The sequence below is a fragment of the Micromesistius poutassou genome (genome assembly GCF_964030765.1).
Source record: "Micromesistius poutassou genome assembly, chromosome: 21".
Lineage (NCBI taxonomy): Eukaryota > Metazoa > Chordata > Actinopteri > Gadiformes > Gadidae > Micromesistius > Micromesistius poutassou.
The window spans coordinates 12544007-12561292 of NC_140291.1; the positions used below are offsets into that span (position 1 = coordinate 12544007).

The 17286-nt window shown below is 44.4% G+C and overlaps 1 protein-coding gene across 1 annotated transcript in view; it reads right to left on the bottom strand.

Annotated features, from left to right (window-relative positions):
- The window catches only part of LOC311366842 (protocadherin-15-like), a gene marked incomplete at both ends in the record, with an annotated part of 114184 nt that overhangs the window by 33283 nt on the left and 63615 nt on the right, over positions 1-17286 (bottom strand). Inside the window, 8 exons of the mRNA XM_084485609.1 lie at positions 211-351; positions 991-1107; positions 3610-3843; positions 4437-4622; positions 5177-5296; positions 9520-9648; positions 14078-14171; positions 17030-17109. Coding sequence (XP_084341735.1) covers positions 211-351; positions 991-1107; positions 3610-3843; positions 4437-4622; positions 5177-5296; positions 9520-9648; positions 14078-14171; positions 17030-17109 — 1101 coding nt within the window. The remainder of the gene's footprint in view (positions 1-210; positions 352-990; positions 1108-3609; positions 3844-4436; positions 4623-5176; positions 5297-9519; positions 9649-14077; positions 14172-17029; positions 17110-17286) is intronic.

The following is a 17286-nucleotide window of genomic DNA, read 5'->3' on the forward strand; positions in this document are numbered from 1 at the left end:
CCTAAAAGGTTTGAGAGCTCCTCTATACTACTAATGTATTTGTATTTGGCGGATGTAAGTTTGGGTTAAATCCATGTGCATGGACGAGATCATCTTCCCCGTTTTGACACCTAAAAATTAGGTGATAGCCTAAAATAATTGGGGACCACCCAATCGGAAGCTGCACTACTCACACTATACCTTGGCTAAGATTTGGGTTTCCATACTCACGCTGAATTTGAGATTCGGCTCTTCGTTGAGGTTGACTCTGGTCACCACATTCCCGGTGGTTTCCTCCACGTCAAAGATACTGGAGGAGTAGAGATGAGCCTGCTGATCTACCCTGTAGCGCACCAGCCCCGCAGGGGTACCCTGGACAGACAATAGGGGGCACTGTTTAACACCCGAGGTCAGTAGCGGTTCTACATTGAATTGCGCCCCGGGCGAGACCCCCTCCGTGTGCCGGCCCCCCGGAGAGTTGTTCACGAGGGGGGGGGAGGGGGGGGGGCACACGATTACGGGCTGGCGGAATTGTTGACGGGGGGAGGGGTATGATTGATAATAGAAAATGCGCAGATCTTTTTTTTTTCGTGTGCTCGTGCCGCCCCCCCCCCCCCCCTATAATGCCGCCCCGGGCGGCTGCCCGCTTCGCCTGTACCTAAAACCGCCACTGCCCGAGGTACAACGTCTATCAGCGTAAGGAGCAGAGGTGGAGCTCTTCATGTGGTGAGTTACTTTTTTGATGAAATCGTACGTAGGTACTCTTTTAGAGACGGAAGATAGCTAACTAACTATCCAACTAACTGACTTGCTCGCCTATACTCGCTTACTAGCTTGATTTCTCACACATCCTTTCTATTTCCTTCCTGTGCTTATTATGCACCATTAAACCATTATTATTTCTCAAATAATTAAATTGACTAAGGAAAATGGTGAATACAATAGAAAAAAACACAATAAACCAGATCTGAATAGAAAATAAAAGGGTAGAATACAAGAAAAGGGCTTTACCAAAGGGTCGGAGTCAGTGGCCGTCACCGTGGTAACGATGGTTCCCTTGACAGCATTGGGGGCGACCATGCCGCGATACATTGACCGGCTGAACACTGGAGGGAAGTCGTTCTTGTCCTTTTCAAGCAAGCACACACACACACACACACACACACACACACACACACACACACACACGATAATTGAGCTATGACCAGAACTAATTGAGGGGAATTACTGGCCGGAACATTTGATTTTGGTCCATTTGCTATAAAAGATAGTAAGTATTCTCTGCTGATCAAAAAAAACATCAAAGCCCCATCTTCAAAAGACGGAGAAGAAACAGGTTAGGAATAGATTCTAAAAACATTTAGAAACTGGTTTAGAAGCTGGTTTAGAAGATGCTTTAGAAGATGCTTTTTAAGAAAATGGTTTAGAGCAGTGCCGTGGTGAAGAAAATAATTGGATTAAGTTGTCTGCACCCAGGCATGTCATTTAAATTAAACGTGATAACACCTAAACCACATCTCCTTTTTAAAAAAGCATTAGTGATACCAACCTTGTTGCTTACAGAATAAAAAAAAATGACATGGCAGCCGAAAACACAGCATGGCAAACAACAAACAACAAACAGATTAAAACCACGGTTCCCGGAAAATCGTCACTGTGTTTGGCAAATTAAGATTAAGAAGAAAATCTTTTCAACAAAAACTGGTGCATTGATGTTTCTAATGATTAGTGTGTACATAGAGAAGGGGTGAGCGCAAAGCACAGTGCACAAGTTACATAGTACTTCCTTTACCTCAGTTTGATCCAGGAAAAGTTCAAAACATATTCCCTACTTCACTGTAACACTGACTTGAATGAACCATTTCCAACTTTATCAGAACAGCTCAGCTATTCTATATTTTATCTCAAAATGTATTCAAACTTATCACTTTAGCCATTTGTTTAACTCTTCACTATATTTCTTTCCAACCATATTACATTTTTTAAATATTGTGCATGTTTACATAGTTTACTCCATTTAGACTTTTGAACTCCTCATCTTTTGACTTGATTTAAGCCATTCAACATTTCTTACATCTTAAATTACGTGGCTTTATTAAAACATATTTTCAACCTCACTTTGCACGATAGCACTCACCGCATTTTCTGCAGGAAATACATTTTCTAGTAGAAAAGAATGTTCTAAAAAAAGGGTTAGAAGCCTGTAAAAGGGTTAGAAGCCTGTATCAACAATTGTTTAAAGGTCTGTATAGAATACAGCTTAGAAGCTGGTTTAGAAGCCAGTTCAGAATCTGGTTTAAAATGTGGTTTAGAAACTGGTTTATATTATACATTTCATATTTTACCTTGGCATTTGCCTTATAGTTAACATCATCACACTGGTGCTCGATAAGAAGACAAACATCCTCAGTGTAGTATCCGCAGCACCAACGCGGTCTCTAAATCACACAGTGGGCCTTTAGGACCCCATTACACACCATATAACCTCACAGGGAGAGCTACAGGCCATGTCTAGAGAGGCCTGAATGTGTTGCTTCATCACTGCTCTTATTGCATTCATAACTTCCTTGTTAGCTATTATATTTTATTTTATCCCTTGTTTTTGTTGCATTGCTATTGTCTTTTATTACAGGGGTTTTTTATGCCTATACACAAGCACGTGCGTGCACATACGTACACACACACACACACACACACACACACACACACACACACACACACACACACACTCCCTGGTTCCTGTTAAATCAATTTGTTTTGTCAGGTAGAGGGCTCAAGTGCCTTGACGTTTTGAATAATTAATGCGGTTTTATGTTTTTCCTAATACTGTCTTATAAATTAAACAGTGAGCAGCAATGGAAACATTTACCTAACCATTCAATGTGCACACAATTCACAATTTGCAAGGTTTGGTTTCCATCTCTATCACTTCTTCTCCTTCCTGGGTTCAATATTCTCTCTTTGTCTTTCATTCTTCCACTCAATATCTCCCTCCTTTATCTCACTTTATATATGATTCTCTCCCTCCCTCACTCTCTCTGGTACCTCCCTAAGCCTCTCTATCCATCTGGTAACAATCAATGCACCTGGAACTTGGATAAAGCCTAGGGGCCCTTATTTGTAGGACATCAATTAAGAGCTGACACTCTACTGCACTTTGCCATAAACACACACACACACACACACACACACACACACACACACACACACACACACCTACACGCACACACATACACACACACACACACACACACACACACACACACGCACACACGTGTGTGTGTTGAGAGAGAGAGACAGAGAGAGAGACAGAGAGACAGAGAGACAGACAGAGACAGAGACAGAGGGACACACACCTAGAAACACCTTTAACACACACACCATAAAAGCAAGGATCAGTGGGAAAGGTGCCTTGATTATAGAGTTTTAGGGATTCCTTAAAGCACATCTTTAATAGTTTAAAACAAAACAGCAAAAGTTTGAGCTAAGGTGAGGCTCTGCTGGAGTCACTTCACTCCTCCACCACCACCACAACCCATCATCATCACCACCACCACAACCATCAACACCACCACCCACCCTCACCAGTATCACCATGCTGTGAGCCACCACCACCACCCTCAGACTCACCACTATGTGGACGGTGACTGTGGCCACCCCGGGGGGCATGGTGCCCCCCCTTGTGTCCAGGGCCTCTACAGTGAAGGTGTAGGAGTGCTCCGGAGTGTTCTCATAGTCCAGCTCCTCCAGCACAGACAGCTCCCCGGTGGACGGGTGGACCCGGAAGAGCTGGCCGACCCGTGGGTCCGAGCTGTTGGCTCTGATCTGGTAGGTTAGGTTGGCGGCGAGGTCTGGGTCGATGGCCTGGGGAGGGCGTGGGTTAGGGGAGGAGGGTGAGAGGTTGAGGGTGAGAGGAACATCGGCAAAATGTTCAATAAATGGGATGAATGTTCATGAAGAAGAGGATGAGAAGTGCTCCAGCAATGGAGAGATTTGCTTCAATGTATGGAGAGAATTACCTTCTAACTAAATCTAAGGACTGAAAAATGCTTGAGGAACTGGGACAAATGCGTCTGTATTTGTGCCGTCATAAGATGTGATTTTCTCTGCAGTAAAATGCCATGCATATCTACCAGTGCAAAATCTGTGTGAATGAATAGGTGAGCAACTATTTGTTCCATTGTTATATACTGTTGTATTTCTATTAGGTTTTTTTTTTTATATAAAAAAAATAAGTGCTACAGCATCAAACGTGGAATCTACCCATCCAATTTCAATCAATCACACCATTTCTTTATCCATCCATCCATCCAGCCATCCATCCATCCATCCATCCATCCATCCATTCATCCATTCCTCCACCCACCCACCCACCATCCATTCATTCATCCACCCATCACCCATCATCCACTTATCATCCACCCATCATCCACCCCTCCCCCCCCCCCCCCTCCCACCTGTAGCTGCAGTATGGCTGTGTTCCTGGGGCTGTTCTCGGGCAGCTCCACCTCGTAGGCCGGCTGGGTGAACACGGGGCTGTTGTCGTCCACGTCCCGCACGGTGACGGCCAGCGCCAGCCTGGAGCGCCGCGGGTCCGCGCCCCCGTCCCACACCTCCACCACCAGCTCATAGTGACCCTTGACCTTTTGGGGGGGGAAACACAGTTCTGGGGTTGACAGTGTCCACGTTGGAGCCGGCTGGATAGGAGCTTTTCACAGCGGTGTCAGGTGGTCCAGGTTCAATGTGTGTTATCTTCACTAGTTTAGTCTAGTACCAGTGCCCGCCCCCGTTCATCCAAAAAGCAGGCCCATAGTATAATGCAGTGGTTCTCAAATGGGGGCACACGTACCCCTAGGGGTACTTTGGAGAACTGCAGGGGGTACTCAAAAAAAAAGAAGAAAAAAAAAGCAAACTCTATTTTCATAGCATAGCTGTAGTGTGAGTCCAAAGTGGGGATTCATGCCGTTATCCACCTCACAGTTCCCCTTAGGGACCTTTCACACTAGCCTCTTCTATTCTTAAATTCATTGCCATTCGCCGACCGCATCCCCTGGGTACGACCTCTCGGCCTGACCGCCTGACCTCTGCTCGAGAGTGTCTCCAGGTACTACAGAGGGCAGCGGTCAAAAGGGTCACGGGTAGAGATGGAACCTCAGAGGTCAAGTGCACAGGGGGACAAAAGCGAAAGGTGACTGACCTCTCGGTCCAGGGGTGCGGAGGTGCTGATGGCTCCGCTGCCGTTGATAGAGAAGAGGCTCTGAAAGTTGACCAGCCGGTAGAACACCTCACCGCTGGAGCCTAGGTCTGGGTCTACAGCCTGGGGGAGAGAGAGACAACCTGGACCTTAATACTGGGTCTACAGCCTGGGGGAGAGAGAGACAACCTGGACCTTAATACTGGGTCTACAGCCTGGGGGAGAGAGAGACAACCTGGACCTTAATACTGGGTCTACAGCCTGGGGGAGAGAGACACCTGCACCTTAATAAGCGCAAACACAAACGCACATGCCTGCATGTACGCACACACACACACATTTGCATTTCAGCATAGATAATGTAATTTGTCCTTACAATATGTGTTTGTGTGAGTGAGTGAGAACGATGAGGAGAATATAAGATGATGTACACTGAGGCTGGAAACCACACAGATCAGTCAGCTGACCTACTGTAGTACTGAGATGTGTTCCTTAGTCAATAAGTTCTTCCTTTCTTATCTTTCTCTTCTTCTTTCGGCATTTTTACAGTATTTTTCCTGTAAATGCCTTTTCCTGTAGAAAAGTCTCTCTCTTCCTCCTCCCCTTCCTGTCTCCATCACTCATTCTTGTCCTCCAATTCTTCCCCGCTATTTATCTCTAGCTATTTCTTATTTATCGTTCTTGCATTTTTGTCTCTCTCTCTCTCTCTCTCTCTCTTTCTCCTTCTCTCTCTCTCACAGCGGGATGGTAAAATAAGTCCTGTTCCCGCAGCGTGTTTCACCTCTGCATTGTGTCTGACTGCTGGAAGGCCAGTGGGGATCAACACATATCATCAACAACAACAACAACACTCGATAGATAGAACAAAACAGTGAGAGAGCACACAAGACATAAGCCTCTTCCACAGAGTGTGTGTGTGTGTGTGTGTGTGTGTGTGTGTGTGTGTATTTGTGCATGTGTGCGTGACAGATATTATCTCTTCTGTCCGAGCTCTTGAGTCATTAAGGCATCGGGCCATGAAGGCCTCAACCCAAACAGAGGATCAATTTAAAGTTAATTAAGACTCTGGATATAGGCTGGTTAGAGGATAAACACACACACACACACACACACACACACACACACACAAAAACACATACACACACCAGTGGCGATTTCTCTAAGACTGCAAGGGAAGCTCAGCTTCCCCTAAAATTAAAAAAATTAAATGGTCAAATATATACTGTTGTGTTAACATTTCATTGACTAAGAATGCGTTAGAACACGTCCATCTCGAAGACGAGTTTGTTCAGAATCAGCTGTTTATCGCAGGTCGACTGACTCGATTTCCTTCTCATACATTCCCGTAGTGTCACAGTGCATTTGCCTGTTGAAGCTCAGCATCTGTCCACTTCAATGGGGCTGCATTGAACATAGAACAGCTTTTTTTAGTGCGTCGAAAGTCGACGGTCATTGGATAATGCTGCGATTATGTCCCTCCCACGGACGCTCAGCGTCTCTGGGGGTGAATGGAGGAGTGGGCTGGCCTGGACGCTGTGCTTCTGCGTGATGATTGGAGGGTCTGCGAAAGACTGAGTTGCCATTTGATTGACAGCGAATTTGAACTATAAAAAGTCACCAGAGCTCTCTTCATTCCTCAGTCCCATCGCGGATTTTGCAAGCGAGTCGAAAGACGAACTGCAACCTATTTCTTGATATTTGCTTGGCGAAATTGCTAGACAATTTTCATCGTACATTTCATACTCTTATTCACACAATTCCTTGCTTCAGTTTAACATAATTCCCACGTTTCCTTGTTCAAGTTTAATATCGTTTTGGTAGTTGGCCATCACTTTGAGGGAGCCTGAGGTCTGAACTTGAAGTCCTGTATTCAGATCAGGACTTGCAGGGTGACAGGGGAAAGCTGTGTGATTTCTTGGTGTTCCTTAAAGACATGGAGTTGGACAGTGCAATGCCTCAGTTTTACAAACTGTTCTCATTAGTGGCAACAATTGGAGCTACATCTGCAGGTGTAGAAAGGAGCTTCTCCTGTTTAAAGCGGCTCAAGTCCTACACCCATAACACAATGGGCCAAGGCCGTTTAAGCAGCCTAGCTCTGCTGGCCATTGAGAGGACACTGGTCAAGTCACTGGAAAAGACAGCTAGTTGGTTTGACAGAGCATTTCCTTGAAAAGGAACAGAGCATAATTGACATATACAATTTATTTATTATATATATATACAATTTATAAATTGACACACACACACACACACACACACACACACACACACACACACACACACACACCAACTCCTTTTGCACCCTCACAATGTACTATTGTCTGGCACTGGGTGGAGCCGGAGATGAATAGAAAGACATAATAGACTCCCTTTTAAATGGTGGGTTGGTTTCCCAGGAGACCAGAGGAAGCTTTTGCTCCGTATTGATTACACCTGGAAGATGTGTATATTATCATGGACGGGAAAAAGGACATCACAGGGGAAAGTACAGGACACTATCTAGCTATTAAGACTGGCCCCACTCATAGTTAAGGAGCAAATAAAGATTAAACATCAAAGTTAATTCAATAGGAGGGAGAAGGTTCTATCAATGCATTTTCCACACAGAGTTTTAAGACTTTGAAAGTAAAGGTTGTAAGTGAATTGAACTACTGCCAATCATATCACCATCGGTATAGCTGTCAAAATAATACAGAGACATTGTGACAACATTTATATGATTGCATCTATGTCCGTTTTCAGAAAGCACAAGAGGACATTACTACTCCTCGTTCAGGAGACACATTTATCCAAAGGTACCTGACTACTTGGTAATTCATAAATGTTTAGGATACCTTCCGAGGGGAGTCGAACCCTTAATCTTAGCATTGCAACCCCTATGCTCTCCCATCCGCAGCTACCAGAACACAGCAGGTCTAATCTTAGGCTGTTGGTTATTTTCCAACAGAGAGTTGAGACTGGAGCCAGGAATAAAATAACAGCCCACTGAAGTGGAAAAGTGGATTTATCAAGAGAAAAAAGCTAGTTAGTCATCGCACAGGAATATTATCGGCACAACGGGGGAGTAGGTATACAACTTTAGTTCAAAAGAACCTGCATCTTAAACAGAGTGATGATTGACATCCGTCTCTCTCTCTCATCCCTCTCTCTTTCATGCTTGCTCGCTCGCTGGATGTTTTTTTTAAACTGAAAGTCAAACCGTGTCTTTGCTCATGAAAGAGTCTGATTCCCACCGCTTGCCAAGCTCCGAGATCTCATCTCTTGTATATCTTTTCTTCCTCTGTGTCTCCTCCGCTCTCCGTCTCTCTCGTACACCTGTCAAACACCTGTCTTTCCCTTGTCTTTCTCTCCATCTCTTCCCTCTCATTTTCCCCGCCTGTATCTCTTCATCTCTACACCACAATATTTTTTGTAGGATCCCTCCCTTTTCCCCCCAAAAAAATCCCTCCAAATCAATAAATGGCATGCTGCTGCTGCACTGGGGTCACGTACCCATGGCAACGCTTCCAACGCTTCCAACGACAACCCCGACAGAAATCGGTTGATAAACAAAACATTTAAACACTTTAAACATTTAAACATTTAAACATAAACATTTTAAACATTTAAAATCAGCAGCACAATCTCTCATTTTATATCTCATTGCTTCTCAAACTGTTTACACAGTTCTCAAAACAGAAAAAAACACAGTTCTCTCCTCCTGCATTCCAGTTGCCTCTCTCTCTTTCCCTTTTGTCCTGTCTCCCTTCTCCATGATTCCCCATCTCTTTCCCCTCATACCCGTGTAGGTCAGGGCCGTCCACTCCAGCCCTAACCTGTGTAATACCTGCCACCAGTACAAAGATCTCCAGAACCCCGCCCCCTTCCCGCCTACATGGAAGCCAGCCCAGCCAGAGTGCTCCTCCTCTGGGGGGAATCACACCATCTGTTTAGGGAAGGGAGGGCTTTCCAAGGCACTCAAGTACCCTTACAGAGGGGGAAGGGAAAAGTTCAGCGCTGGAACACGTTCAAGGCATCTCTCATAAAGATTACAGGAAGGACTCCTGGATGCGAGGCTTTGGCATGGGGCCTGCCTGGTGTGTGTGTGTGTGTGTGTGTGTGTGTGTGTTAGTGGGGGGGCCTGGTGTGTGCGTGCATTTTTGAGTGTGTGTGACTTTGAGTTACTGTATGTGTGTGTGTGTGTGTGTGTGTGTGTGTGTGTGTGTGTGTGTGTGTGTGTGTGTGTGAGAGAGTCAGTGTGTGTGTGTGTGTGTGTGTGTGTGTGTGTGTGTGTGTGTGTGTGTGTGTGTGTGTGTGTGTGTGTGTGTGTGTGTGTGTGTGCGTGCGTGCATGTCTGAGTGCCATACCTTGACCTGTCCAACGTAAGCGTTCTCTCGTCCCTCGCTGACGCTCAGGTTGACCGGCAGAGAGGGATCAAACAGCGGGTCGTTGTCGTTGACATCGGTTACCATGACGTCCACTGTCACTGTGGAAGTCTGGACGTACACACACACACACACACACACACACACACACACACACACACACACATTTGGTTTGGTTTGTGTCCAATTCAACTGAAATTTTTTATGCAATTCTTGTTCCCTTGTTTCCCAACCACTATTGTGAGGTGTCTGCTCAATGCAATACCTACAATATTTATTTCCCAGTTTCAGGATAATATTGTTTTGGGATTTGGATTTTGACAGGATAATGACTCCTGGCTAACGTGACTTTTTACACAAACAATCGGTTTCATGCTGAATACATTCAATTACCCCTAATTATACATTTACTGATCACGCTCAATGCTAACACAAACATCAATAACACTGCCACGAGCCTCACCTCATCACTTAACGTAATCAATACACAGCCAGCCAACCAGAGGCCAGTATTAGAGTGGAGGTCCATGGAGGGAGAATTTCTCTTTTATAATGAAACAGATGCTAACATCAATTCAATTCTCAACCATCACTTAACAGACATTAACACCAAGCAAATCAAAAACCAAATCAGAAAAGTATTCATCCGAGGCTCTTCCCAGGGGGATAATTCATTATACAGTACATGAGAAAGCCGATTACACAATGGAGAACCCATCTACCTGTCAAAGCTGTGGTGGAATGAAAAGAGGGGATACACACACCTACGGCCCTGTGGACCTGGCAGCATGATTAATCTGGGGGCCAAACAGCCAATTAGAGACTTTTTACTCCACCACTCCAAGAACAGGATGCTTAATAATAGGGGACATGTAGGGTGTGTGCCTGTTCGTTTGTGTGCCAGTGTGTGCCAGTGTGTGCCAGTGTGTGTGTGTGTGTTGTTGGGTGTACACAAGTGGAGACCTTGGCCATGAATGACGTTGATAAATGGGTCTGTATAAGACAACTCTCACCCCTCTTTTCATTACTCCTTCCTTCCCTTTCTGCTTCTTTCTACCTCTCTCTCTCTCTCTCTCTCTCTCTCTCTCTCTCTCTCTCTCTCTCTAAGCTCCTCTTAGGCCTTGAAGTCGTATGCTGAGCAGCTTCTCCAAACCATTTAGTCACATTACGACCTTTGGGCAACACAGATAATGCCTCTATAGCCTTATTTTGTGTGTGTGTGTGTGTGTGTGTGTGTGTGTGTGTGTGTGTGTGTGTGTGTGTGTGTGTGTGTGTGTGTGTGTGTGTGTGTATATGCTTATGCGTGTGTGTGTGTGTGTGGGTGTGTACCTGTATTCGCTAATCTAAAAAGAAAATCAATGCTTACAGAACTGTCCAGTGCGCTCACACGCACGCACACACACACACACACACACACACACACACACACACACACACACACACACACACACACACACACACACACACACACACACACACACACACACACCTTTTAAGTTGGGAGGGGGGGACAATAATGATAGATGGATAAGAGGAAGACTGGGGAATGAAAAAGGGCAGGAGGGGGAGGGGACTATATCCCCCAAATTGAAAGCGATGCATGTGTGTATGTACATGCATGTGCACATGTGCGAGTGCGTGTGTGTGTGTGCATGTGCGGGCGGGCAGAAATTGCGTGTCTTTGAGCGAAAAGAATGGGATTCAGCCCCTGTGAGGAAAATATCTATCCAATCACAGAAGGAATTTCAACTCATTACTTGAAAACAGAGGGGCACGAGAGAGAGACAACGGGGCAACTGGGTGACCGGGCACAATACAGAGATCAAGTATGGTTAAAATGCTTCAAAAGCGACAGAGTCCTGTTCCAATTAACCTGTGAGCCTTTAAAGCGGATCTGTAGTCACTGGCATGGCTGGAACAACTGCTTCAACTAAAACTTTCATTTGGGCTTTGGATGCGAGGCACACATGATGGGGTTAATACTCTATAACTCTGTCTGCTGTTTTAACTTTTTTAATAAACTTGCTTGTGCAGTTGTTTTTTTTAAGAAACTAGGTTCAGCTTTTGAAGGACTTTTGCCTCATCTGTATTTCAGTCGTGGATCTCACTTGGACACAAGATAAATGTCTTGGTGAAGTCGACAAAATGTTGTTCTTTGATATTTTTGGTTTCTCTATAGTCATTGTAGTCGATGGACACTCCTAATCATTCCTGGCCCTTTGACACTTGAACAATGATTTAGAACTATTTCTATAACATGGCCTTGACTTGAAAAGGGATTAACATGAAACTGTGGTCATAGTTGTCACGCCCTCCACCCAGTCTTCTCTCCATTCAGCTCCACACACCTGCCGCCATCATCAACTCCACACACCTGCCGGCAATCACCAATCAGCTCCCTCTATATCAACCCCGGTACTGGTAGATTGTAACAGACCTTGAATAGTTTCTATCCTCTTGTGGGCCCTCTATATAAGCCTTCTTTCCGAAGAACTATCCAGTCCAACCCATCTAACCCGTGTTTCCTTGTTCCTCAGTTCCATGCTCCTCCGCCCCTCTCTCAAGACTCCTCTGGACCCATACCAGATCCCCACCATTCTCCAGCCCCCCCCGGATTCTCAATAAACACCTCTGTTCCATCTAAGTTGCCTGAGAGGTATTCCATCAAAGTCACTGAAGAAAGCGGCGCTTAGTTGATTAAGAGTTAGAACTAGGGCCAACTTCCACTTGAGGCTAAAGCCTTTCCATCAACGCAGTTCAGCCGCGCCTCGCTCAGGTTAGTTCAAACCAGGCTTACGTTATTGTGGATTACGCGAGTTCACGAGATATGCTAACCCTAACCCTAACCCTATACCAGCCCAGAACCGTGAATGTCGAATCATGGATGAAATGTCCGAAAAGGACTGAGCGGGATCTTTCAGTGGCGAACAGAAGCTGCTTGTGGAGATCTATGAGGAGTACAAGCATATACTAACTCAAAAAGGGAACACCGTAACCATTAATAAAAACAGGGAGGCCGCCTGGCATATAAATCGCCGATCTGTCGAATGCATAAATAGTATTAAGCGTAACATATTTTAATTTAATATTGACCATAGATTTGTAATCAGGGAGATAGTCTCGAGTTAACGTGTCGGACTTGCACCCGGTCGTCTGGGGTTCAATCCCTACGCAATTAGTAATATAGGAAGGATTACTAGAGAAATCAAATAACTTTTCATGCCATTTATTTTACATTTCTTTGAATATTCTAAATTGACTAACCATAGTATTTATCTCAACAGAAGTGGTATATATCTTTTTATATCTTTTGCCATTGCTCACTTGAAGGATCTCCCTCTTCCCTGATACCCGCATGGATATCCACTCCCCCGGGGATGCCTTGAGATGCTGAGAAGCCTATGATGGCCATGGCTCGCTCTTCCTCATCGTTGAGGGCCTGCGCCCGTGTTCACCCCCGCACCAGTGAAATTGGTTTGATGTTGAACTTCCAACGCTTTCTTTTTGGTCAGACTGACAAAGTCTAGCCATTTTTTCCGGACCTCCACATCGGACCTAGTGGTGCCAGTGACCGCAGTAATTCGTTCAGCTATTTCCCCACACTTCTTAAATTTCTGCTTGTTGGTGTGGGCACCTTTAAAGCGGTCGAATAACATGCATTTGTTAGCCTCGACCTCCTCAAGAAGAATATGTAGTCCTTGAAGTGTATAGGCCTTAAATGTTTCTTTCCTCTTTCGACCCTTGTCCGCCATTTTGAGACCTACCCCTTTTCTGGAGGGTGTTTTATAGGTGTGTCATTTCACGTGACCAATTAAATAATTGAAAGCAATATAGCACAGGGGAGCCGCCAGGATTGTACCAACCAACCACTACCGCATTTATTGCAGCAATTAAAATTCCAAAAATACATGCGCAGCCGAAATTTACCGATCAAACGGCACGTCACAAGGCAACCCTATCACAAGGCATATAATAAAATCAAATGATTCCATTGCTCTTGTGTGGGAGGTCGCTTTTTCGAGCTGCACTTGCCGTCATTTCAGCACCGTGTCAGTGGACAGCTACAAGCCTACGACGTTGTAAGAGCAGTGCACGCGCGTTCATGTTAAGGAGTTTCGGGAAAGGCTCGGAAAAAAGTTACGAAGCATCGAAAGATCCTTCGTAAGAATGATCTTACGAGTGTGGATCCATCGTTATCGGAAACGGGGCCCTGCACTTTAGCATGAATAAATAAATACTTTTTTTTTAAATAGAGAAAGTAAAACATCACTACATTCAACATCAAACATCAAACTAGACTCCCACTCACAGCCAATCAGTGTTCAATGCAGATTATCAGCTGTCAAACACGATGCCAAAAAACACGCAAAAGATCTATGCATCCTATTACTATGGAAACAGTTTCATCATTTGTCTCATTGTTTTGGCGTGCGAAATGGGGTAGTTTTGTGACCGATGCCCCGTCTCCTCGGTGGGAACCGGCCTTAAACGACCCCATGGAAGGTTCATCCACCAAGCAGCCGACGTGAGGTTCTCTCACCCCAGAGGGACGTCCGTCCGAGGCCGTGACCACCAGGGCGTAGTGGTCCTGGGTCTCCCTGTCCAGTGGCTTCCCCAGAACCAGCAGCCCTGGCCTGTGAAGGAGAACACAGCGTGTCACCACCACATACAGCATACCCACAAGAGGACGATGGTGACTCCAGTAGAGTGGAGTAAGGTAGAGTAGGGTAGGGTAGAGTAGAACACCGTAGAAAACAGGAGAGGAGGGTATAGTAGGACACAGTCAGAGTAGAGTAGAGAAGAATAGAAAATAGTAGATCACTATATAAAAGATCAGGGTAGATCAGATAAAATAAGGATGGAGTAGAGTCGATCAGTAGAGTGGAACAGAGGAGATCAGGGTAGAGTGGAACAGAGGAGATCAGAGTAGAGAAGTTCAGAGTAGAGTAGATAAGAGTAGAGTAGATCACAATAGAGTAGATCAGAGTAGAGAAGAGCCAGTAGGATGAAGTAGAGATAGAACAGAGTAGAGTTGAATAGATGACAGGGCTGTGACGACCGTCGGGCGGCCGCCGCCGAAAGTTTCACAGGGAAAGCTGAGCGGTAGGGCAAAATCTGTGCACGTTCACCTGGGTGGCAACCGCTGTCTGGTCCAACCACCGCGATTGTAACTGCCACGGTTCTCGCGCACACACATACGCTACTCATAACATTATGCCTCGTTATTGCGAATCAGACGTTGTCATCATGTTTTTTCCCATCTATTCGAAAATTAGGCTACTAAACATGTTGCATTCTATATGGCCTGATTATGTCATTATTTAAGCTACATAGCCTAATTAAGAAGCGCAAATAGGATATTTGACCGGCATATCATCAAAATGTCCGGAAAACGAAACCTCTGCAGGTCACTTTGACCGGCATTGTTTTTTTCTAGCGGGAACGCTGGTTGGTGCTATTATTATTATTATTTTTTTACATTAATATTTAAAATTACATAGGCCTAAACCACAAAACTAGTTGAGGATTTTTTTGCCTACCTGCAAGCATCCTCCAACTAAATGTTACATTAAGTTAATTGTTATATAAGTAAATCAAAATAAAAAGAAAATCGTGGGATGTATCGAACCTCAGGTCAAAAATCGTGATACAAACGAATCGTGAGTTGGTGTATCGTTACAGCCCTAATGACAGTTGAGGTAGGCAGCGATAGTTCTTTGAGAGCAGAGCAGAATACATAAGAGTAAGGTAGAACAATAATAGAAACACTTCAAATATAATATACCTTTCACAGTTCTGTTCACATAGTGAACAGAACATATTTACAGCATTAACACAATGACAGCATAACTAAATTAAAACGGTCTGCTGTATCCTTTAGGTTTAAAAGTCTGATAATGCATTCTTAATGATTTCCTGCTGTTTTAAAATCAATAAATTAGCCCCTGGCGATGGGAAAAGCACAACGCTAATGTTGTGTACCACAGTTAATGATTAAACATTTAACAAGCAGTAAATGTATCTACATTGCATATGTTGTGTTATATTTAGGTCAGATGAGTGTGACGCTGTGTGCCGCAAAACAATTGCCTGAAGGATCTTTGGAGAAAACAAAAGTAATCTGCACAGTTTGCAAAGTCAAATTTAATTACCACAGAACTAATTTGTCTTTGAAATATCACGTCAAAGCAGAAGACCCTAACGAGACTACAGGGCGTGGAGTGTGGTCAGAGAGACACCTCTTATAATCTACCCTCAGACTACACACCGTAGCGTTATACTATGTGTCCTTCAGTAAATGATAAAATGGCATAGATCAGGCACATAGCCACATTAGGGCCAATGTGGGCCAGTGCCACTATGATTGACAGCTGGCCCACCCTATCAGAAGTGTAAAATTCAAGGATATTATAATGTCACACAATTGTGTGAGATCAATTTTGTTTTAGTATAGTACCATTATGTTACAAATATTTACAGGAATGCTATTTTTGTTAATTTTTTATATTCTGAGCTTAATTCTGATTGGGTAAAGATAGGCAGCCGCAGCGTACTGAGCCCAGACACCCAAAACGACTTGCTGGAGGCTGCCGCAGCTCTGCTGTTGGGTAAAATAAAAAGTGTGTTAAATGAAAACAACAAAACATACTATGCATTGATCGCTGATTAATGTAAAGACCAGTCAAAACGTGAGCTTGTAGCAGTCTGCATTCTGTATATTCACCGGGGAATAATTAAGCAGGCAGTAGGTTTTGTTGCGACTGAAGACATGAGTGCAGCTGGCATATCTCGCAAAATTCTGGAAGTGATCGAGCCTCTGCCTCGACCCATCACTGCTGATTCAGGCTGGTGATGGGCATCTCTCTCCCTCTCCAACCCCCCCTCGCTTCTTCCCAATTCAGTGGCCAGCAGGACGGATTTAGCTCTGAGTTAATTTCTCTCTCTTTCTCTCTCTCGCGCACTGCACTCACACTGCATGTTTTGTTATTTTGAGTAGGCCTAGTACCTTCTTCAGAATCAATGTTTTTTCAGGCTGTACAGACCAGTCTTTTTTTTTGTTACATGGTTACTAAGTGCTCCCATGCATGGATGATGCCTTTAATTCCCCCTGGGGATGAATAAAGTATAATCAATTATCAATGTAGCCTATTATTGTTTGCCATTAATCGTCTGATCTGTGATGAAATCACGTGTTGTTTAATTGTGGGAAAATTGCTGTACTGCCTATATCAAAATAAAAAAATAATAATAATGTAAAAAATAGTGGCCCACCCTACTTCGCAAATGTCCACCCTGTTGAAAAATCCTGGCTATGCTACTGGCATAGATTATACCAAATCTATGCTATACCAAAGTCAAGCATGCAAACTGCCACTTTTCTCAAATTAAAATCAAAATGTTCTTGTTTGGCTCTGCAGATCTTAACGGACAGCATTGAGGTATCTGGCTGTTGCTATGCTCAATTTGTTGGTTTATCTGTGTTCAGACTCACCCCTGTTGAATGGTGAATTGGCCGCGAGGGTCCCCACTCACTATGTTGTAGGTGATGGGGTCACTCTCACGATCCGTTGCCTGGACACGCAAACACACACGCATGCAATGGAGTGAAGTTTTGTGTTTGTACATGTCAAATCAGTTTGGGGCAAAAATTGGGTCAAGGATGCAAATCATGATTAACATTTGAGCCAATGTTTTTCTGTTCATTTAGGGGCCAATAAAGAAAAAAATGCAAGAAGCCCAAAAAATGAA